This window comes from Sardina pilchardus, chromosome 4 (genome assembly GCF_963854185.1).
Source record: "Sardina pilchardus chromosome 4, fSarPil1.1, whole genome shotgun sequence".
NCBI lineage: Eukaryota > Metazoa > Chordata > Actinopteri > Clupeiformes > Clupeidae > Sardina > Sardina pilchardus.
The window spans coordinates 1,150,289-1,170,542 of NC_084997.1; the positions used below are offsets into that span (position 1 = coordinate 1,150,289).

Consider the following 20,254-nt stretch of genomic DNA (forward strand, 5'->3'; position numbering starts at 1 on the left):
TGTTAGTAAAGTTAGCATGGCTAGCATAATTAGCATTTTTAGCACAACTGCTAGAAATCATTAGCTAAGTTAGCTAATCAACATTTTAACATGAATAGAAATCATTAGTTAAGTTAGAACTGGATTGTTTCATCTTTAAACTGTCTACCTTCACACTATCAACTCTGTAAACTATGCAACCACCATGTTTACCCTAGCTACACCTTAGTAACCATATCTACATTATCTATCTATTTTTGCATTTTCATGCACTGGTAATTCCTTGGAATTGCATTTCTAGTTATTACAGTGCATGAAAATGCACTGTACTGTTCTTCCTAGGTTTCTTATTATTCCAACTTCTTCTAACGCTCGCAATTCAGCTTGAACCGTTTAACGTAGAAACTTGATTCAAACTTTGTTACGTAGGTCTTACTAAGGAGACCTGTGCAATATATTTTTCAACTTTGTAACTTTTATACTTTTTAAACTGTAAATTAAAAACTATTAAACATTTCCCCATAGACTTAACATTGCTCATTATGACATCACGGCAGCAATTAGAATGTTACGCCAGGTGGCCAGTCCAGGTGCAGCAGCTCTCTCTCTCTCTCTCTCTCTCTCTCTCAGGCTTTAAACTGGCTCTCTTGAGACTACATTTTTACAGTGCATGAAAATGCACTGTACTGTTCTTCCTATTCTTCTTATTACAGTGCATGAAAATGCACTGTACTGTTATTCCAAGTCTTCTTATTATTATTATTAAACTTCTTCTTCTAACGCTCGCAATTCAGCTTCAACCGTTTAACGTAGAAACTTCATTCAAACTTTGTTGCGTAGGTCTTGCTTATGCCATATGTGCTTTGTATTTTTCAACTTTGTAACTTTTATACTTTTTAAACTATTAGTTAAAAACTATCACCATTTCCCCCATAGACTTAACATTGCTCATTATGACATCACGGCAGCAATTAGAATGTTACCCCAGCTGGTCAGCCACCTGGGCACCAACTGTCAGTTTCTCTCAGGCTCCTCTCTGAAGACTACATATTCTGTTCCCCTGTATCCTCTGCGCACAACAGTATCAAAATAAGTCCTCCTAATTCCATCCAACTTTATATCCATTCATCTTCTTCAAACCATTCACTCATCCACCCATTCTAAACAGTCTGCCTATCAACAACATCAATTAGACGCTCTACATTGAACTTTTAAACAATCTACTCTGTCTCAGGCTGGCTCTCTTAAGACTAGCCAGTTAAATTGATTACACCTGTATCTGTATCCACTACTCTCAGTAGAGAGCTGTGTCTCTCCATTCTACAAGAATATAAGGCACATTCCATCCAACATTCTATCCATTCATCTTCTTCAGACCATTCACTCATCCACCCATTAAACTGTCTATCAACATCTATTAAACAATCTGTCTATCAACATCCATTAAACTCTCTGTCTATCAACATTTATTAGACTATCTACATTCAACTTTTAAATTATTTACTGTCTCAGGCTTTAAGAGTACACGCTGGCTCTCTTAAGACTAGCCAGTTAAATTGATTACACCTGTGTCAACTACTCTCAGAGAGCTGTATCAGTGTCTCTCTTAACAAGAATATAAGGCACATTCCATCCAACCTTCTATCCATTCATCTTCTTCAGACCATTCACTCATCCACCCATTAAACTGTCAATCAATATCTATTAAACAATCTGCCTATCAACATCCATTAAACATTCTGTCTATCAACATTAATTAGACTATATACAACTTTTAAAGTATTTACTGTGGGTCCCTCTCAAGCAGTGTTTATATGTCCTCCCTCGCTCCTCGATCCTCAATGATCTACATAAAGAAAGATAGAAGAAGGGCTAGACTATCCCATTGTTCTTTATGTAGATCAGTGAGGAGCGAGAGAGGACGCGTAAACGCTATATATGAGAGGCACCTTCTGTCTCAGGCTTTAAGCATACAATCTCATTAAGACTACAGATCCTGTTTCACTACTTCCTCTGTCCACAACTGTTTCAAAATAAAGGTCCTCACTGCAATAATACACTATTAAATCATTTAACCACTGAAACTACTCAACTATTGAACTGTTCAACCATTCCAACTGTCAGTTATCATCCACTATGCCTCCAGTCAACTACATGAAACCTCCATGTACCTAGCAACCAACATAGCAACCATTAAAATTAAGTGTTTATGACCGTTTCCATAGCAACCAACATGATTATACTGCAGTAACTTCTTGTTTCCTGATAGTGGCCACCATGGATACCCTAGCAACAAATGTTTCAAAATAAAAGTCCTCACTAGCAAGTTAGCTAGTTAGCATGGTTAGCATAGTTAGCATTGTTAGCATTTTTAGCATAACTGCAAAAAATCATAAACTAAGTAAGCTAATCAACCTGGTTAGCATTGTTAGCAAATTTAGCATTGTTAGCATAGTTAGCATTTTTAGCATTACTGCTAGGAATCATCGGTTAAGTTAGCTAATCAACCTGGTTAGCATTTTTAGTAAAGTTAGCATTGCTAGCATAATAAGCATTTTTAGCGTAACTGCTAGAAATCATTAGCTAAGTTAGCTAATCAACATTTTAACATGAATAGAAATCATTAGTTAAGTTAGAACTGGAACGTTTCATCTTTAAACTGTCTACCTTCACACTATCAACTCTCTGTAAACTATGCAACCACCATGTCTACCCTAGCTACACCTTAGTAACCATATCTACATTATCTATCTATTTTTGCATTTTCATGCACTGGTAATTCCTTGGAATTGCATTTCTAGTTATTCTCCTAACCAGGTCCTAATTAGCTTCAACCGTTTAACGTAGAAACTTGGTTCAAACTTTGTTACGTAGGTCTTGAAAATAAGACTAAGTCTATGTATATTTCAGTTCTGTAAACTTGATACTTTTTGAGATATTAGCAAAATATGTTTCCCCATTGACTTTTCATAGACCTCTGAAGCTGCTATCCTTGCCCATATAAGGAGATCCGGGAGTTAATTGAAGCCAACTGCCCATATATGGCAAGCTTTTTTGTAGGCGAACTTCAGAGGTCTATCGCACTGCACTGCTGATTAAGCTGATTTGCACCTGTGTCAAGAGTCAGGTGCTCAAGGCCCTATCAAGTTTAATTGACAGCCAGTTAAATTGAACCTGCATTATCAGCTCTCTCTGTCTACCCATTCACTCATACACACACACACCTGACTGCAGCACTTCATATACCACACTTCTCCATGCACTCCACAACATTCTAACCTAACTCCCCCATTTCACTGCATCATAGAAAGCCATGCTCCTTACATCCACTTACATCCACTCACACACACACACACATGCACACACGCACACTCACACGCACTCACACTCAGAGGTGGAAAAGTCAAGCTTCAGAGAGTAAAAGTCCAATCACGTATTCAGGGTTTCCCGCAGCGCTTTCCTGCTAAGGCGGCCGCCTTAACAACACAGGGCTGCCGCCTTAACTAGCGTCTTCAATAAATAAATAAATAAATAAATAAATATATTATGTATAGTGATATTCGCCGTATTACTCTGACATGTTTTCTCCCTGTCATTCCAAACCGTAGCCGCTAGTCTCCCTTCTCTGTAGAACGCATAAAAAAAGAAACATTTTCAAATCGAGGTGGCACAGGCGACGCGCTCATTCAGCATGAGTATTTGATATCAGGTGCCAATGCCACGCATATCTCAGAGTGACTGCGAACACAAATAGCCTAAACCTAGCTAGATTTGACGACTCTCACAGGAATGGTTCTCCGTTGAATCTACCAAATGTATGGGATGAGCGGCATAACACTTTTGAGCGCTGTATCTTTTTTTTTTTTTTTTATCACTCGTCTATGAATGCATAGCCCACTGCATCTTGTAATTTGTTGTGACAAACACTTGTGCCATCTAGCCTACTATGAAGGGTCAAAGTAACAATAATTAAATATAAAGTAAATTACAAAGTAAAATGTCATGTAAGTCATATCACCAAGTATCACATTTAAATATATCAACGATTATTAAATGTAATCTAATTTAAAGTTTAAATCAATGTCATTTGAATTTTGAATTACATTAAACTTTAAATCAATTGAATAAGAAGTTGAATTAATTTGAAGTCATACATTACATTTACATTTCCCTGTTGTTCTCATTTTGAATGAGACTTAAAATTTCAGCCTCATGCAATTCCGTGCGCCACCATTTAATTCGAACGCCTTTACTTCAAACTTTGGACTTTGGTACTTCAAGGTTGTACTGTTACCTGTCAATCATGCTATGTCCCCCGCCCCCCGCCCATCCACTGAATCTGAGTTGATTTATCAGGTCTTTAGGAAGACTCACTCACTCCGGGCGAAATTATCACCACGTTGTACACTGTACACAGAGGTGGGAGTAACAAAAAAAAACAAATCAATGGCGGTGGCTCCGGAGGTCGTAACTGGAAATATTAAATGTGAATAAAGGTTTCTTGACCACTTTTAATGGCTTATTTTGATACGGTTTATTGTTTATATGCTAAACAAATGTTCAGGACACACTATCATTGAAGGTTAGCTTGTTAGCTTGTTAGCTTGTTGACCCATTATAACCAATTGAAAACACATAGCAAGCTAGGCGACTAGATAGTTAGCACGCTGATATGAACTGTGGTGTTTCTGTAAATTATGAATTGTTGTCAACATGAAAACACTCAAACGGAATTATGTGTGTATGCCACTTGAACATACTTGGGCTAAATAAACCCCTGAATGTAATCTGAAGCACTGGACTGTCTAGCTAACTAAACACTAAGCTAACCACTAACCACTAAGCTAACCTGTTGACCACTGAGCCGAAACGCAACTGGACAACACACCCTGGGTGAAATTTTAGCAGGCGTATTTCGCGCAAAGACAGTAGAAGATCTCGCATGGTGACATGCTCTGTGGAAACCCAGCGTCAGACGAAGGACGAAGGCTCTAGTGATGGTGATGAAGTGGGAGAAACTATTACTAAAGAACTGATAAATCGACTCAGATTCAGTGGATGGGCGGGGGGCGGGGGACATAGCATGATTGACAGGTGACAGTACAACCTTGAAGTACCAAAGTCCAAAGTCTGAAGTAAAGGCGTTCGAATTAAATGGTGGCGCACGGAATTGCATGAGGCTGAAATTTTAAGTCTTATTCAAAATGAGAACAACAGGCAAATGTAAATGTGATATATGACTTCAAATTAATTCAACTTCTTATTCAATTGATTTAAAGTTTAATGTAATTCAAAATTCAAATGACATTGATTTAAACTTTAAATTAGATTACATTTAATAATCGTTGATATATTTAAATTTGATACTTGGTGATATGACTTACATGACATTTTACTTTGTAATTTACTTTATATTTAATTATTGTTACTTTGACCCTTCATAGCCTACAGCTAACAACAACTTGTGACGGCTATTCATTTACGTGTTGTAAAATACTGAAATTGTCTGAGGTTTACACAGGCTAGGTTAAACTTCAAACTGTAGCCTCTTGTCTCCCATGCCAGTTTCATTCATCCCGACCGGGCGGGACGGGAACACACGTTTCGGTGTGGCTGAAATAACTCCTGAATGTTTTTGTTCAGAGCTGAACATGCAACTGTAGGCTATTTGACAGGTGACAGATTTGGTTGTTAGTGACAAAATATTAGCGTTCAATGCGGTACATTCTCGCTAATTATGTTTTAAAAAGCATTAAAAACGTTCTGGCTCTCTTAGGCTATAATGAGCAACAGGCACGCACAATATACAGCTTCAATCAAAGAATTGCAGCTTTAGGCTACTAAATCACAATTCACTAACTTTACCATACAGTCGCAATGTTACATTTTCATACAGTTTCATCTTTATTTCATGGTATATTCTAAAATATCCACCATTACAAATATTCTTGGTTTTAATAGAATATTATTATATTGACTGGCTTTAAAATATATCCTATGGTGCTATGCTGAGCAGTGCAAAGGTTTTGAAAGATACAAAAGGCCCTGTATTGGAGTTGTAAACTTACACTTTTAAGGTATAATATTGTCTAAATTGTGTTAATGATGTTTAATTGGTTGCTGATACAATTAAATCTGATACAATGAATGTGAAATCCAGGTATATTGCTGTCATTAGTGTCAAAATTCAACATTTTCAATATTAATGAAATGCTGACAGCCTACTAAATTTTTACTTCAGCTGACCTCCTTGTCTTCAAGTAAATCAGAAAAGAAGTTATTTAGACAAGTGTGTGCTAGACTGCTCCTGTAGCCAACAATCCCCTCTCTACCCTTTGGGAATTGAACTGTTATATGATCCTTGGTGATGTAAATTATGAAAGCCCCTTTCTTTGGTTGGTCTTGATGCGGCCTTGACTCCTTTAAGACTCAGACTTGCTTCCTAAAAGACTCGGTTGTTGTCACTCGGTCTCGGCTGCAGTTAAAACAACGGTCTCGACTCGACCCCCCCCCCCCCGCCCCCCCTCCCCCCCTCCCCATCGTAGGGCAGTGGCGGCGATGCGGCGGGGATGCTACGGCGATGCGGCGGGGACGCTACGGCGACGCCCCCTTCCCCTGGACAGACACCACCTTAACTAACAAATTTTCTGGGGGAAACCCTGGTATTGGTTCGGTTTGTAAATTTAAGTTTGTTTCACATTTTATCTTATGTCTTGCTTTTGCATGCACTGGTAATTTCCTCGAAATTACGTTTTCTAGTTGTGCTGTGCTGGTTTGATTGAATACGTCCACCACTTAGTTTGCGGTTATTCTGCCTTGCTTTCACAATAGTGTGATCTCCTGTGTGTGAGTGTGTGTGTGTGTGACGTAGCTTGTGCACGAGTGTGAATCGCTAGTAGTAGGTCTACCTGCGTTAGAGTAACTGTGAACAGGACTTCCCTCCCCTCTAGAGGGCGCCAGATCATCCACACTGGTTTAAAGCTGTAGTGTTAGTGGTTTGCACTTAACTAAGCTTCGACCCCTAGATCATCCACACTGGTTTAAAGCTGTAGTGTCAGCGGGTTGCACTTAACTAAGCTTCGACCCCTAGATCATCCACACTGGTTTAAAGCTGTAGTGTCAACGGGCAGTGTTGCCACAGTTACTTTAAAAAGTAATCCGATTACTGATTACTCCTTTAAAAAGTAACTTAGTTACTTTACTGATTACTTGATTTTAAAAGTAACTAAGTTAGATTACTTAGTTACTTTTTAAACGAAGCCCCCCGCCGCCTCAACATAAAAATGGCAACCGATTTTGCCAATAGGCCTACTCACTTTATTGCAGTAACGTTTACATTATATAGGCTAGAAAACATCACAACCTGCAAAAAGTAATTTCAGGGAGGTATCTAAAAAATACTTTAACCTACTGAGATAGCCAAATAGCCTACAGATTAGTATGTTTGTTCAATAATGTCTAGTCAGTATACCAAATAAGGAAGGCCTATAGATAGGAACTGGTAATAAAATATGAAGATTTTGGTAGTTTAGGCTTTCTGTGTATCCTTCTACAGCCATTTAGAATATGCCAATGAAATTAGGCTACACTTGTTAAACTCACCTCGACAATTCTTTTGCAATCATTTAATCCACCATGGGCGATGCTAAAGTCACTGTTACAAACAGTGCAGTTTGCAAGACTCTGCCATGACGCTATTGTACCATATGTAGCCCTCTATCTCTCTACCCGCACACGCCTCCAGCTGCTAGCACCTCCACTGTCTACTACTCTGCGTTGTGTTTTTGTGGTGAACGTGAGGGTGCGATCCGGTATGAAGGAGGGGGCACGGACAAAGAAGGGTTCGGGATTGTGGCGAGATGTTTATTTGGCTTCCACAGCATCTATAAGGTTGATTACAATTACTCTTACTCCAGTATGAAAAACTCTAATGCACGTTATGCACTCAAAATGCTAATACATGCCAAAACTCTAACTAGCACTAGTAACTAGTACATAACTTTACCTCATTTTAAGATTTCATGCCTATTTGAGACAAAAAAAGATATGGTTGTGCTTGATTTAAGATGGTGTAAAGTTGAACACTTAAAGTAAGAAATTCACTCTGAAAACAATATAAATTATCTAACACTTTTAATCGAATTTTTTTTATCTTGATAAGAATAAAATACTGTAGTTTACCCTTAAATTATGTATATGAATTGATTTGAATTTCTACTTCCCTTAATTCAAATTCGAATTGTAATTCTGCATCCTGTTTTTGACCTCAATTCAAATTCAATTCAAACTCAAGAATTGAATTGGAATTTAGGAGTCATTCTCAATTCAATTCTGAATTTTGCACAAGCCTGCTATCTACCTACCTACCTACCTACCTACCTACCTACCTACAGTACCTACCTACCTACCTACTACTGTACCTCAGGTGAAACTGTTGCCTTGATGGTTCTTTGAGGCACTGAAAAAGGTTCTTCTATGGCATCGCTCTGAAGAACCGGTACTGACCAGGGCTTGAAAACGAATTATTTTTCAATCGTTCCGTTCCGAACGGTTCAGCTATGTTTAACGCTTTCGTTCTTGCGTTCCGCCACCAACATATCGTTCCTGAACCGGTTCGGAACGTAAAATAACGTTAGTTCTTATTGTTCCGGCAGTGTTTGGCGGGCCTATCAAGTCTATTTTTGTGGTCTATACCTTAGAATAGACATACTTTCGATTACTATTTCGATTACTATTTGCCCTTGATTTAGACTGCATCTAGTCGAAAATAATAAATCACAGGCGGCATCCAAAAACATTCAGATGGGCTATCCATCCCACATAGCCTACAGCTTACTGGCCTATTCTATGATAAATAATTTCTTAGTGAGTTGCTAAGTTAACAGTACTATTGTGGACTCGGTTAATTACAGTGCATGAAAATGCACTGTACTGTTCTTCCTAGGCTTCTTCTTCTTATTATTCCGCTGATCGATTTTTCTAACCGCAATTTCTCTTCAACCGTTTAACTTAGAAACTTCATTCAAACTTTGTAACGTAGGTCTTCTAATGGATCGGGTTGGTATGACTTTTCAACTTTGTAACTTTTATACTTTTTAAACTATAAGTTAAAAACTATTAAAAATTTCCCCATAGACTTAATATGTTAAGTCTATGGGGAAATTTTTAATAGTTTTTAATTTATAGTTTAAAAAGTCCTCTATGACATCACAATCGGGTCGTTAAGCAATTAGAATCTTATGCCAGGTGGCCAGCCCCACCTGCAGCAGCTCTCTCTCTCTCTCAGGCTTTAAGCATACAATCTCTCTGAAGACTACATATCCTGTTAACTGTTTCCTCTGTCCACAACTGTTTCAAAATAAAAGTCCTCACTGCAATAATACACTATTAAATCATTTAACCATTGAAACTACTCAACTATTTAACTGTTCAACCATTCCAACTGTCAGTTATCATCAACTATGCCTCCAGTCAACTACATGAGACCTCCATGTACCTAGCAACCAACATAGCAACCATTAAAATTAAGCGTTTATGACCGTTTCCATAGCAACCAACATGATTTTACTACAGTAACTTCTCAAGTCCTTAAGTCCTCAGTAGCAAGTTAGCTAGTTAGCATAGTTAGCAACTTAGCATAGCTGCTAGAAATGATTAGCTACGTTAGCTAATCAACCTAGTTAGCATTGTTGACATAGTTAGCATTGTTAGCATAGTTAGCATTTTAAGCATTACTGCTAGAAATCATCGGTTAAGTTAGCTTATCAACCTGGTTAGCATTGTTAGTAAAGTTAGCATTGCTAGCATAATTAACATTCTTAGCGTAACTGCTAGAAATCATTAGCTAAGTTAGCTAATCAACATTTTAATAGAAATCATTAGTTAAAGGAGAATTCCGGTGTGATATTGACTTAAAGTGTGTTGAAATATGATACCGAGTGTGAGCGATTGTCTCAGAGCTGATCTCGACCTGTCAGCTGTTCTCCGAAACCCGGCGGTAGCTCAGCAATTAGTAAACCAGGTTTTTAACGTTTGTGCCTCGGGCATCGAACTGCCGTGCAAATAAATCACTGTTTTACACCATTAATGAGGCTCAAAGTAGCTCCACACTTTATTGGTAGACTTCTGAGGGCCCTGACATTTAAAACGAGACATCGAGAACTTTGAAAAAGCACTGGTTGTTTACTTACATGACTGTTTATTCAGGCAGTCACTTTCGAAAGTTTACCGGTCGCAGCCATCTTGAATTTAGTCACGTGACTGATTCATGACTAGTGCACGCATAGACATAGCGATTACGTGAACCAGTCACGAATCAGTCACGTGACTAGATTCAAGATGGCTGCTACCGCTAAACTTTCGAAAGTGACTGCCTGAATAAACAGTCATGTAAGTAAACAACCAGTGCTTTTTCAAAGTTCTCGATGTCTCGTTTTAAATGTCAGGGCCCTCAGAAGTCTACCAATAAAGTGTGGAGCTACTTTGAGCCTCATTAATGGTGTAAAACAGTGATTTATTTGCACGGCAGTTCGATGCCCGAGGCACAAACGTTAAAAACCTGGTTTACTAATTGCTGAGCTACCGCCGGTTTTCGGAGAACAGCTGACAGGTCGAGATCAGCTCTGAGACAATCGCTCACACTCGGTATCATATTTCAACACACTTTAAGTCAATATCACACCGGAATTCTCCTTTAAGTTCGAACTGGAATGTTTAATCTTTAAACTGTCTACCTTCACACTATCAACTCTCTGTAAACTATGCAACCACCATGTTTACCCTAGCTACACCTTAGTAACCATATCTACATTATCTATCTATTTTTGCATTTTCATGCACTGGTAATTCCTTGGAATTGCATTTCTATTTCAACTCAGTTACCTTTGTTGATGTTTGATATAGCTCAGCGGATAGCTCAGTTGCTTCCATATCGCCTCTCGCCAGGGTTGTGGTGGAAATAGGAAATCGTGACAGCCAGGGCCGGCCCTTGCCCATTGGCTGCCCTAGGCGATACTGAGATTTTGCCCCCCCCCCCCCCCCCCGTATTTATTAAATACTGTTATGTAAATACATAAATTCTGCGCACTTTCAGTCAGAGATTAGGGCCAGCACTATGCCTAAAATATATGTATGTCTCCAAAACATTCCTCACCTGTTTTCCAGACATGCATGAAAACAATTAAAACTCACAGCCATAGGTTATTTAGAATCATGACTGTAACCGTCAGATAGGCCTCTGTTTGAAGATTTGGAATAATTAATTTGAAATGTAATATGCTAAAGAATTCTGATGTTTTCTAATTTTATTTGATGTCAGGATATAAGGTGTAACTTTAGTTAGTGTGATTACACTGTAGGCCCTAGGTGACATGTTGTTAATCAGGTGCATGTCATTTTAAGACGTTTTAGTTTTTGGTTAAGAACGTGATTGAATATTATGCACGGCATGAGATGTTAGGAGTTCCACGTTTTTTCTGGCCGTGTTGGTCGTGCCAATTGTATGAGTATGAACTGGGCTGTGTTACAATAAACATTAAGTAACATTAACTGGAAGACAATACTTTTTATAAGAACACGCTTCAGCCATAAGACTCCTATTAGATAAGTTTTGTTTATTGAAACCGGACCTACAATGACTTTCTCTTCAGCATTGTAGTAACGTATAGCTAAACGTTAAAACGAGGCAGATATGACATTGCAACAATGTTTACCAATGTAACATTGCAAAGATTATGCAGACTGTTACGATGGACTGACACACGCTCACACACACATTAGCCTGTCGAAATTATACGCCGGACGAGTCTTTCTACATGGGTTTAGTTATTGGGCTATAATTAATGAGACCACACTTTTGTTACAATTGAAGACGCTAGCTCCGCTTTGCAGGCTACTTTGTAACGATTTTCTGTTTCCAGCGTTTCTTATTTTTTCATCAATGTTGTTAAAAGAAAGAAAGATGCTTTAGGGCGCCCTCCAACCAATTGGCGCCCTAGGCGGTCGCCTTGATGGCCTGTAGGAAGAACCGGCCCTGGTGATAGCTGCCTGGATTGAGCCTAGCAGGTGGCGAAGTGAACGCACAACCGGAAATAGTCTTTTTTCCCCCTGACATAGGCTATGTTTTGTGAAATGTTATAAAATATATAGAGAACGAAAAAAAACGTTATTAACCGGTTTTATGGATTTCAGAATAACGTTTCTGTTCCGGAACAGTTGAAGACCATTTCGTCTTTGTTTCCGTTTCCGTTCCTAGTAAAATTCCGTTCGCTTTCGGTTTTCGTTTTCGTTCCTTGAACCGGTTCGGAGCCCTGGTACTGACTCCATTATTTTTTAGAATGTAACTAGGAGAGGAGTTAGGCCTACATGTGTCCTCTTTGGCTGATTTAAAAGTAGGCATGCTGCAGCATTCAGAATCAATTGTAACAATCTTACAATCTTACTGTGCATTCAGACCAAGAGCGACCAAACGTCTTTACATGCAAAATGGTTGAACAATGACGTTTCTGTCTTTTGGGCCACAAATTCCCATATGACAACTTGTTGTCAACTTGTTTTGCATGCAAAGACTTAATGCTATGAACAAATGCCTTAATGTTGTGGGGGACTATTCAGCAGAGAATTGTAGGCCAATAATTTGCATGGATGTACCAAAACATTTGCAACTTGTTCAAAGAAATAAGAAACTGCTTTTCTGACCTGAGAAATGTACCACAGCGACTGAGAAAAACTGTAACATTAGAGCTGCTCTTTGATAGGCTACTGACGGAACCACTGGGGGCGCTGGTTTTCACTTTCTCTCCCTAGTACAAAGCTCTTGGAGGTAACACATGGAGGTCTGATTTGAATGACAGCTGGTTGAACCAATAAGCCTGGTTGGGGCCAGGCTAGGTGCACAGAATAAATCCCCATGGTAACTTATGCGTTATCTCTTTTGTGAAGCCAAATCAACGCTAATTTCAGCCAGGATGACCAAAAATCCCAGTTTAATTTTTTTTGGGTGAAATTACCTCTCTGGTTTGGGCTTCAAGTTGCGAAAAGCGGCTGGCTGCAGCTAGTAAACGTTTTTCGACCAATGCCTGTGGCTGTGACGTCGGACTTAACAACCGTAAAAAAAGACTCCTGGCCCTTTAACACATTCCTCAAGGATTTATCCCGCGTCATTTCCGTTCGTCAACCTGTTGAAATCCATCTCTTAATAGTGTTAACGTTACAGAAAATTAATTTAAAAATAATTTTAAATACTAGATGACACACGAGGCCTTCTACCGTGTTCTCCTCTACTCTAAGACTCAGCTGTTATGCTAAATTGCCGTGAGACACTTAACAAGGACTTCCGAAGAACAAGTGTATCACCACCCCAAGTAACGTTCCCGTGGAATTTACTGCTGTTTGTGGGATAACGTCGGGTGTCTCCAACTTGTTGCTTCAGCATCATCTCCAGTCGAGGTAATTTCGATCAAACTAATTTAGCAAGATCGCAAGCAAGCTACTTATGTAATTGTTTTGGTTAAGTAGACGGTTTAATGAAGTTGCATGATGTTAATGACTGCCACAGCTGTTTGATATATGTATTAAAGTAATAGTTAAGTTATCTGGGCCAACGCAACTAGCCGACGTTAGCGAGCTAGCAACAGGTAAATGTTAGCTAAAGTGAATGCAACCATCACACACTATAGTGACAGTAAACCTAATTTATAAAGTTAACGCTGTGTTGGTTATTAATCCCGGATCTCATTTGACGGTAAACTTTGCCCTCACAACATGAGCAACCAATTGTATTTATTACTAACGTTACTGTGATATTAAAATTAAACACCTCCCTTTGTTAGTTCAGTTGGTCACTTATCGACTAACGTTACGTTCATTTTAAAATAAGCAAACGTTAGTTAACGTTATGATGCCAACTTAAGCATAACATTACCCAGGCGCAACTTTCTTCTTCTTCTTCTATTTCTTGGAAGCGCAACATTTAATAGAACAAGATGACCCAAACCTTGTCTGGACTTGCCATCTGCCATATCTGGGCATTTTCTCGGTGGGCCGGCGTACCTTTTTGGGCCGATCGAATTAAATTATTATTTTGTATCATTATTTTAAAACATGGCCAACAATCGACCCAAAGCAAGGACACTCAGTGGCCCATTGGTTCAAATTCTCTACTGACACTAGACTGCCTCAATAACAACATCACGGCCCACCCCTCCCACATTGGCTCAGACCCAAAGTTTTGTTGAGTGAAAATGGATAGCAGCTAATGGATAAAAGTTGCGGCAGGTAAAATCGGGATGTCAGTTGTGTAGAAATGTGATGTTTCAAGGAGCCTATGTAAGCAAAGGCTATTACACGGCAGAGAGGTCCGTGGATCTTCTGGCCAATCGATTTTCGTTTCAGAAATCAGAATGGGTAAACAAAAAATAAAGAATATTTCACTTTTTTAATTGACAATAGAAAAACGGAAAACGCAGATCTGGTCGTTTTCTGTTTTCACCAGTATTTTTCACACATGGAATCACAGACAATAAAATTAAACCCCAAAATCCTGAAATGCATCTTGTAAATTCTGAAATCCATCTCTCTACTGGCTTCCTTCATGACGTTTCACGATTGATGACGTTTCTTCGACAGATGTGGCACCTTGATTTGTCAACTTTCTGATATAACCTGGAGACAAACGAATACAAATGTGCATGACATTTATAAATGTCAAAATTGATTGTAGTAGGCTACATGCACTGGATTATGAATATACTACCAAAAAAATATTACTTAAATAAAATAGTCATAATTCCACATGGGTATCGAATCGCTACCCAAAGTAACTCAACCATGGTGCCAGCCACGCACCTGCTTACGCCACGAACCAACCAAGAACGGAACGTGAAGTGCACTTTACTTATACCATTAAAACATGTCAACTCATCTTATTGTGATTGTAGCAAGTTAACATGACTGATCATGTTACAGTATCTGGCTACCGAGTTATCTTTGCCGTTGCCCAAGCCATTTAGTTGACCTTCTAAGTTGGCTATCATGGTTAAGTTTTACAAACGTTAGGCAGTGGCCGTCTGTAACAGCAACATGAACGCCAGCTGAAATAAAAGTGTGTTGTCTAATTGCGTATCCTTTTGTCCTAGACTAGACTATCCTTTTAAGACTTCAGTTCGTGAAACACTGCCATTGAAACGCAATGGGCAGGAAAAGTGTCCATATTTTGCGCAATTACGCACAAGGATAGTAAAAACTCAATAATACACGTAGGCTAGGATATTAACGATAATGTTGCTGACATGTAAACATGGCTTTGATAGATGTTTTAGAATAGGCTAGTATGTCTCATTCTGTGCATTGGATTGTGTTGTGGCGTAACAGGTGCTTTGAGGTTTACTTTATGCTATAGGCCAGGGCTATTCAATTAGTTTGTAATAGGGGCCAGTTCATGACAGGTATCACAACTGAGGGGCCGGAGAAATATCGCTTGAAATATGAGTAATCACGTACAAATGTAGATAATAAACTACAACAGCACCAATATGTGTGTTCAAATGTTGCATTTTGTAAATGCATAATATCTTTTTTTGTGGTTATTTTGTTGTATTTGTGTTTTGGGAATATTTCTGCCACGGGCCCAGACTACCACAGTGGTAGGCCAGCATTGGGAAGGTGACACTGGATCTATATTGCTAATATGTTGCATTTTGTAAAAGCATAATATTGTTTTTTGGTGGTTATTTTGTTGTATTTGTGTTTTGGGAATATTTCTGCCACAGGCCCAGACTACCACAGTAGTAGACCAACATTGGGAAGGTGACACTGGATCTATATTGCTAATATGTTGCATTTTGTAAAAACATAACATCGTTTTTTGGTGGTTATTTTGCTGTATTTGTGTTTTGGGAATATTTCTACCACAGACCCAGACTACCACAGTGGTAGGCATTGGGAAGGTGACACTGAGTCTACATTGCTAATATGGCTAATATGAAATCTGTGATAACATTAACAGCAATGGAAGCAGAGCTTTGCGAAGTAACTGATAGGTCCATACAATTTCCAATGGGTACAAACAGGTTTCAAAACAGTGTTCAAATGAATTTAATGTGCGTTATCGGTCGCATATTTAACTCTTATCAACATACTTGCACATTTAACGTCCCCACATTTAAATTGGACGAACGTGTTCACAAATCAATGTTACAGTACTTACAGTAGACTTGACATCAAGGCGATGGATGTGTAGGCCTATTAGTTTCACACTGAAACTATTTGCGTGGTGCAACCCGTTAAAATGTTACTAGCTCATATACTCCAACATAGTGGCAATTTACGTTGAAATTAAGCTAATATGTTTCACTCGTTCTAAACGTTACGTGCAATTGGCTGAGGTGCAATGGCTGCAAGACTTCAGAGCGAGTGAGAGCATGCAACAGAAATGATGCCACCAAAGTTACTCCTATTTGCTCCAATAGCTACATTACGAGTGGCGAATGTTTTCGCAAGGATCTGCTTGGAGAGGACTTGGAGAGCACTACCGGTGAAATTTCATGCACTAAAAATGCTTCATGCTTTGAGGGAAACAACTTGGATTTGGCGCACGTCAACATGTTGGTGACGCTGCGTAAAAGCGAAGCAAGACACAAGTTAGTAACGTCTTTGCATGATACACAGTAACACAGTAGCCTACAACGGCAACGCACCGAACAGTATTTTTAGGCGCTACTCGCAGTGTAGCCTATCGCTGTACCTCCATTATCGTGTTTTCCACCACAGTTATTTACGCCTCTACCGAATATAAGGATTTGCTCATATAACATCATCAGCCAACACTTCAAGGGCCAGTACTAAGTATCTCGGGGGCCGGATCCGGCCCGCGGGCCGCTAATTGAAGAGCCCTGCTATAGGCTAATATGTGGGTTCAATCCTCGCCTATATCCGTTGATTTTATATGAATATCTTTTTAGATCAGCAATGCTTCCACAATGTAGGCTACAGATAGACTAGGTGGCCACAGACAGCCTGACGAGCAGGCAGTGAACATGATCGGTCATATTAACTTGCTACAATCATGATAACATACAGTTTAACTTCCTGTGTTGCGCCACCTACCCAGTCCATCACCAATGGAAAAAAAAAAGAAAAAACAATAATGCTTGACAACAAAATCACGGACCATTTTTGTTGTCTGTAATTCCATGTATGGAAAATACTGATGAAAACAGAAAACGACTAGATCTGCGTTTTCCGTTTTTCTGTTGTCTAATTAAAAAGTGAAATATTCTTTATTTTTTGTTTATCCATTCTCATTCATGAAACGAAAATCGATTGGCCAGAAGATCCACGGACCCAGAGAGACAGTGATCAGAATGAGAAATACAGTGGCAAATGTTGCTTCATAATTCATGGGCTCACAGTCTGGTCTGGGTAACATGTAATGCTGCTGCTGATGATGACCACCACTTATCAGTCAAATAGCACAGCATACGTTACTTTAGCATTGAACACGTTTACATGCACTCTAAAAAATGATTACTGCCAATGATCGGCAAAGGCGCATACATGTCTCGAAGTAATCAGAATATTGACAGAAACCTTGGTGTGGCAGGTTTATTCTGTTTACATGAACACTGGAATAACCACATAACTACAAAAACCTGCTAATGATCATTTTCTGTGCATGTAAACGTGTTCAAACTAGGGCTGGGCGATATAAAGCTATATATTATTTTATTTTTTTTATAAGTATATTTTTTGGGCTTTTATGCCTTTTAATGATAGGACAGTTGAGAGAGACAGGAAGCGAGTGGGAGAGAGTGTTGGGGTGGGATCCGGAAAGGACCACGGGGCGGGAATCGAACCCGGGTCGCCGGCGTACGGTGCAGGTGCCCCAGCCAGTCGCGCCACGGCTGGGGCCAGCTATATATTATTATTAGATATAAAGAAAAGCACTATATAAAGCCTGTGTATTATTAATATTGTTTTCGACATTTTTAGGACTGAGATCGTGACACACCTATACCCATGACATGAATTACTTACTTACTACTATTTGTATTTAAAGGGATATTCTGCCATTTTTGCAAATAAGATCATTTTCCACCTCCCCTCGAGCAAAACAGTTGATATTTACCTTTTCCCCCTTCATCCAGCCATTCTGTGAGTCTGGTGATACAACTTTTAGCTTCAGCCTAGCATAGATCATTGAATCGGATTAGACCATTAGCATCTCACCTGCTAGCATCATGAAGTGACTAAGATTAAATCTTAGCATCATGCTTAAAAGTGACTATCAGGCAAGATGCTAATGGTCTAATCCGGTTCAATGATCTATGTTAGGCAAAAATGGCAGAATATCACTTTAACAAAAGGATATCACAGATTGATAAACTTCTCACAGGCCATGAATGGTCAATGAGTAAATGTTCCATCAAATGGTTATTTGTTTAATTCTTTATTTCTAGGACTTGGTTCCCTGTACAATGTTGAGTTTTCTCCGCCGGACCTTGGGCCGGCGGTCAATCCGCAAGCATGCTGAGAAAACCAGACTCAGGGAAGCACAGCGAGCCACAACTCATATCCCAGCAGCAGGGGATGCAAAGTCTATCATCACCTGTCGAGTGTCTCTATTGGATGGAACAGACGTCAGTGTTGATTTGCCGGTGAGTTTGCTTAGTTTGCACATTTGGTTATTGGCTTTCCTCTTTTATTTTGTTGGTCGAATGTTGTATGTCTTAATCTTGCAGTAGAAGACAAATATTATACACAGTAGTAATACAGATTGCTACAGTATATTTACTTTTACATTTTCCAAATGTTTTTATTAGTGGTGGGCCGTTATCGGAGTTAACGTGCTGCGTTAACGTGCAACTCTTATCGGGCGATAAAAGAAATATCGGCGTTAATCTATTCTCAAAGTTGGGCTCGGAACTATACCACGCAAGCTATGATCACTTTCATTTGATATTTTAGCGCGAACGCCAAATGTTTAAGAGTGTCTAGGTCGCACTGGTGCACCTGACGCTGCTCGGCTGCTTTTTTTCACAAGTTGTCATTGTAGAGTAGAGTAGACTATAGGGATGTCACGAGAACCGATACTTGCGATACCTCTCGATTCTAAAATGAGAAAACACCGGCGATGCCTATTTTTTTGAAGCACCGTAAGCACCGACGTCAGGATAAGCATCGGTGCTGCGACTCTTCCGGAACTGATGTGTACAGTGTTTCCCCCGGAGCGGTAGATAAAGCCAGAGCCCCTTTAGGGAGAGCCGGTCCACTTCCTATTAACTCCATTGTACCGGATTGTTCATGCAATCTGTTGAAATTCCGCTAGGGGCGTTGCCGAGCAAGTGATAAATGAATTGTGGTCTATGGGGCTAAGCGGCTAGAACTCGTTTTTTTCACAGTTGACAACTTCATTTCTTAATGTACATTGTCGTAGTAGCTACCTGAGTATAGGTTTTCCACTGGAAATGAAATAAAAAGTCACTCATGTCCTTTCTGCTTTTCATAGGATGGGCCGTTTTCCCTGTAACATGCTAGCATTTAGCTCATGGATGCTCGCGACAATCGCGACCGATTACGACCGTCGTGAAGCTGAACCTTCTTTTAGGTCTATGGCCGTAAAGTGGTTCGCTTGTGTCACGTGACATAAAAACTTTGAAAGGGTTTTTAGGAATAACAACACGTATTGAAAATTGTATTGGTCAGCTGATTGTCAAGTCAAGTTATCCTGCATCGCATGCATTAATGCAATTTTAGGAGAAAAAATTATATGACGAGAAATGTGGTACTGGGGAGTTCAGCTCCATTGCTACCCATTCATTCATCACTTGCTCGCGATCGCCCTCTAGTTGCAGTACCATGCGGAAGTATTTCGCTAGTGGTCCTTCTCCCCTTATTAGACATTCTCTGATAAAGCCTCTGGTTTCCCCCACATAGACTAATTTGTGGGCATACGCCACAGATTCAGCACCGGCCGCCACATATTGCATTTTGTTACTTTTTTTAATCTATTTTTTAACGCTACTGAAAAACACGCAACATTCGTTAAGCTGAATTTCCTCTCTCTGCTCCCCCTCTCTGTCACTCACGCGTCTGTCTCTCATGCACACACATATGCGCGCACACACACAGCCTCTCCCCTCCGTGCACTCAGCGTCTGTCTCCATGAAAACCAACCAGCGCATTCCTGTAAGCGCGGTCGTACTGATGCATCTGATACGGTGGCCCTGAAGTGCAAAACACAACACAAATAAGACAACACAACACAAATAAGACAACA

The 20,254-nt window shown here is 39.5% G+C and overlaps 1 protein-coding gene across 4 annotated transcripts in view; it reads left to right on the top strand.

Moving 5' to 3' along the window:
* Positions 1 to 13,156: 13,156 nt before the first annotated feature.
* The window catches only part of epb41l5 (erythrocyte membrane protein band 4.1 like 5), a 225,250-nt gene continuing 218,152 nt past the window's right edge, over positions 13,157 to 20,254 (top strand). For all 4 annotated transcript variants that reach the window (XR_009938816.1, XR_009938817.1, XM_062533706.1 and 1 more), the window contains exons 1-2: positions 13,157 to 13,425; positions 18,435 to 18,632. Coding sequence is in view for 2 of the 4 variants with exons in the window: in XM_062533706.1 (XP_062389690.1) it covers positions 18,453 to 18,632 (180 nt within the window). In the remaining 2 variants the exon portion in view is untranslated. The remainder of the gene's footprint in view (positions 13,426 to 18,434; positions 18,633 to 20,254) is intronic.